Below are 3,592 nucleotides of genomic sequence, written 5' to 3' on the forward strand. Positions count from 1 at the left end.
GGGATTACAGGTGTGAGCCACCGCACCTGGTGGCTTCTTTAGTTCTTTTAATTGTGATGTTAGGGTGTCAATTTCAGATCTTTCCAGCTTCCCGATGTGGGCATTTAGTGCTGTAAATTTCCCTCTAAACTCTGCTTTAACTGTGTCCCAGATATTCTGGTACATTGTCTCTTTGTTCTCATTGGTCTCAAAGAACTTCTTTATTTCTTCCTTAATTTTGTTGTTTACCCAGAAGCCATTCAGGAGCAGGCTGTTCAACTTCCATGTAGTTGTGTGGTTTTGAGTAAGTCTCTTTTTTTTTTTTTTCCTTTTAAAACATATTTATTTAATGTACAGAATTGGAAAAAGGACTTCTTGATAATAAACATATTTCATGTAAACACAAGCTTTCAGTGTCTATGAATATTTCTTTGCAAATACACCCTAAGTTACTTCTTCTCTACATAAAGGAGAAACTCCAAGTTCTGCTCTTTAGGAAGACATGGAGGGCTAGCAACACCTTAGGAGCAGCCATTGCTATTTCTCCAGCCATTGCTATTTCTCCCCTTTCCTTGGGTGACCTAACATTTTACAGGGACTAATGACAAAGAAATACTAGATTCCATTGAGTTTAAACACAAATTTCCCACTGAGGGAATTAAATGTTTGATGCTTGTGAGTGTGAATAAATAATTAAATATTAGGTATAAGGCAGATTCCGAAACCAGCTGAAGTATGAAAATAAATTGGCATAGATACTAACAGTCAGTAAAATTAAATTTCACTACTGAGTATGCTATATGCTTCCTTCTCTATTCCAATGGGTTCTCTTTTTTTGTCTAAGGTCTTCTCCGGCAGGACTCTAACAGTAAATTGCTTAACATCACCAGGTTTTTTTTGTCAGATTTATTTTGGAAATAAACCAACTTCTTTTTTATTAAAGACCAAGGTTGTCTTTTTTGCTACACGCTTCTTTCCACTACATATTGACTCCCTGATGTAAGAAAATTTACAGGGTGAGAGAAAGTACTCTATGTTGGCTGTCCCACAGTGTAATGACTGGTTAATAAAAAAGCCACTCAGCCTGGGCAATATAGTGAGGCCTCGTTTCTGCAAAAACAATTAGCAAAGCATGGTGACACGCACCTGTGGTCCTAGCTACTTGGTAGGCTGAGGCAGGAGGATCACTTGAGCCCAGGACACAGAGGCTGCAGTGAGCCAAGACTGTGCCACTGAACTCTACTCTAACCTGGGTAACAGAAGGGGACCTTGCCTCAAAAATAACAATAATACTAAAGGAGCCACCCATTTAATCCTTTTCTCATCTGGTCTCATCCAAAGAGTAAGTCAAAATCATCAAGGTCACAAAGAACTTATGACCAAGGTGTAACTCTGCAAATATCTTTAACTAGCCATGGCTTCTTCATTTGATCCCTTCCCACTCATTAGAAGACTCTAAGGAACAGATGCTACAGCCTAGTTCAAAGTAGTACACACATACCTCAGGAAAGTGGACCAAAAAAGAGGAAGACACAGAATAGAAGAAAGAGTTGACAAAGCAAATCTAATAAAAAGTATGGTTGGTTTGAACAGTCACTGGTATAAATTCCTTATGATTCTACTTTTTGACAGGCTCCTCCTTTTGACTACTGAGCAATTAAGATATTTTCAGTCATTTTGGTTCCTTTTCCACACTGTCTCTAATGTTCTGTAGTTTTCTGGAGTTCTGAACCAGGGACACTAAACTCTCCCTAAAATCACTAGTCCCATGATCTCTGACAACATTTTGAAGCTCATCAAAGAAAGTCAACGTCTGTTTGAGTTTGGCCTGAACAATTTTTTGCTCTTCTAATTCTGCAAGAGGGGCCTGCTTAATACATAATTCAGTCTTGTACTTCTCCTGTAACTGTTCAAAATCTTTCTGGAGATGCTGAAAATCTTCCTCACTATAAGGTATCTCCTTACATTTATCTTCAGGAAGCAAGATGTTTGAGGAAATACGTAAAATCAGCTGCAAAAACAGTTGCTCCATTTTGCTAAAAAGGTTATCAAAATGTCCTTTCATGAAGCAAAGAAACTTCTCGGTGCATTTGCGAATCTGCACTGGGCTAATGTCACAGTCTGGGATGCCATCCAGCTTCTTCAGAATAACCTGTTCAACGGCCTGCATCACTTCAAATAGGTAGTCTTGAAATGCAATGTAAATTCGAAGCATGCACGTTTGTGGCATGAAGCCAAAGAACTGGGCCTCATAGGTCATTGGATTCACAGACATCTTGGCTTATTTTGCTATGTTATTTTCAGGTGTGAAAAACCGGAGCGACCATGAGGGTCACGAAGTCGAGCACACACAGGCTTCCCACCACGTCCTTTAAACCGCCACTGGCTTGCCAGAGACAGACGGCGCGGTTGGCTCCTCAAAATTCCGACTGATACGCGCCTCGGCGAGCGAAAGTCTTGAGTAAGTTTCTTAATCCTAAATTCAAATTTGATTGCACTATGGTCTGATAGACTGTTACGATTTCCATTCTTTTGCATTTGCTGAGGAGTCCTTTACTCCCAAGTATGCGGCCAGTTTAAGAATAAGTGCCATGTGGCACTAAGAAGAATGTATATTCTCTTGATTTAGGGTGGAGAGTTCTGTAGATATCTATTAGGTCCGCAGCTGAGTTCAAGTCCTGAATATCCTTGTTAATTTTCTGTCTCATTGATCTGTCTAATATTGACATTGGGTTGTTAAAGTCCCCCACTATTATTGTCTGGGAGCCTAAGTATCTTTGTAGGCCTCTAAGAACTTGTTTTACAAATCTGGGTGCTCCTGTTTTGGATGCATATATATTTAGGATAGTTAACTCTTCTTGTTGCATTGATCCTTTTACCATTATGTGATGCCCTTCTTTGTCTTTTTTGATCTTTGTTGGTTTAAAGTCTGTTTTATCAAAGACTGGGATTGCAACCTACTTGCAAGCAAGAAAAAAAAATTGCTTTTTTTTGCTTCTTGGTAAATATTCCTTCATCCCTTTATTTTGAGCCTATGTGTGTCTTTGAACATAAGATGGGTCTCTTGAATATAGCACACTGATGGGTCTTGACTTTTTATCCAATTTGCCAGTCTGTGTCTTTTAATTGGGGCATTTAGCACATTTACATTTAAGGTCAATATTGTTATGTGTGAATTTGATGCTGTCATCATGATGCTAGCTGGTTATTTTGCACATTAGTAGATGCAGTTCCTTCATAGTGTCAATAGTCTTATATTTCGGTGTGTTTTTGCAGTGGCTGTTACCGGTTTTTCCTTTCCATATTTAGTGCTTCCTTCAGGAGTTCTTATAAGTCAGGCCTGGTGGTGACAAAATCCCTCAGCATTTCCTTGTCTGGAAAGGGTTTTATTTCTCCTTTGCTTTTGAAGCTTAGTTTGGCTGGATATGAAATTCTGGGCTGAAAAATTCTTTTCTTTAAGAATGTTGAATATTGGCCCCCACTCTCTTCTGGCTTGTAGGGTTTCTGCAGAGAGATCCACTGTCAGTCTGATGCACTTCCCTTTGTAGGTGACCTGGCCTTTCTCTCTGGCTGCCCTTAACATTTTTTCCTTCATTTCAACCTTGGAGAATCT

General features: G+C 39.3%; 1 protein-coding gene across 1 annotated transcript; it reads right to left on the reverse strand.

Moving 5' to 3' along the window:
* Positions 1-1,571: 1,571 nt before the first annotated feature.
* LOC105478231 (protein MIS12 homolog) lies at positions 1,572-2,372 on the reverse strand. Its single transcript, XM_011735357.3, has one exon. The coding sequence runs from the start codon at positions 2,252-2,254 to the stop codon at positions 1,652-1,654; it is 603 nt and encodes a 200-aa protein (XP_011733659.2). The 5' UTR covers positions 2,255-2,372; the 3' UTR covers positions 1,572-1,651.
* Positions 2,373-3,592: the final 1,220 nt, after the last annotated feature.

This window comes from Macaca nemestrina, chromosome 1, assembly GCF_043159975.1.
Source record: "Macaca nemestrina isolate mMacNem1 chromosome 1, mMacNem.hap1, whole genome shotgun sequence".
Classification (NCBI taxonomy): domain Eukaryota; kingdom Metazoa; phylum Chordata; class Mammalia; order Primates; family Cercopithecidae; genus Macaca; species Macaca nemestrina.

Coding starts and splice junctions, on each gene's coding strand:
- LOC105478231 (XM_011735357.3), bottom strand. CDS start 2,254: ATGTCTGTGAATCCAATGACCTATGAGGCCCAGTTCTTTGGCTTCATG.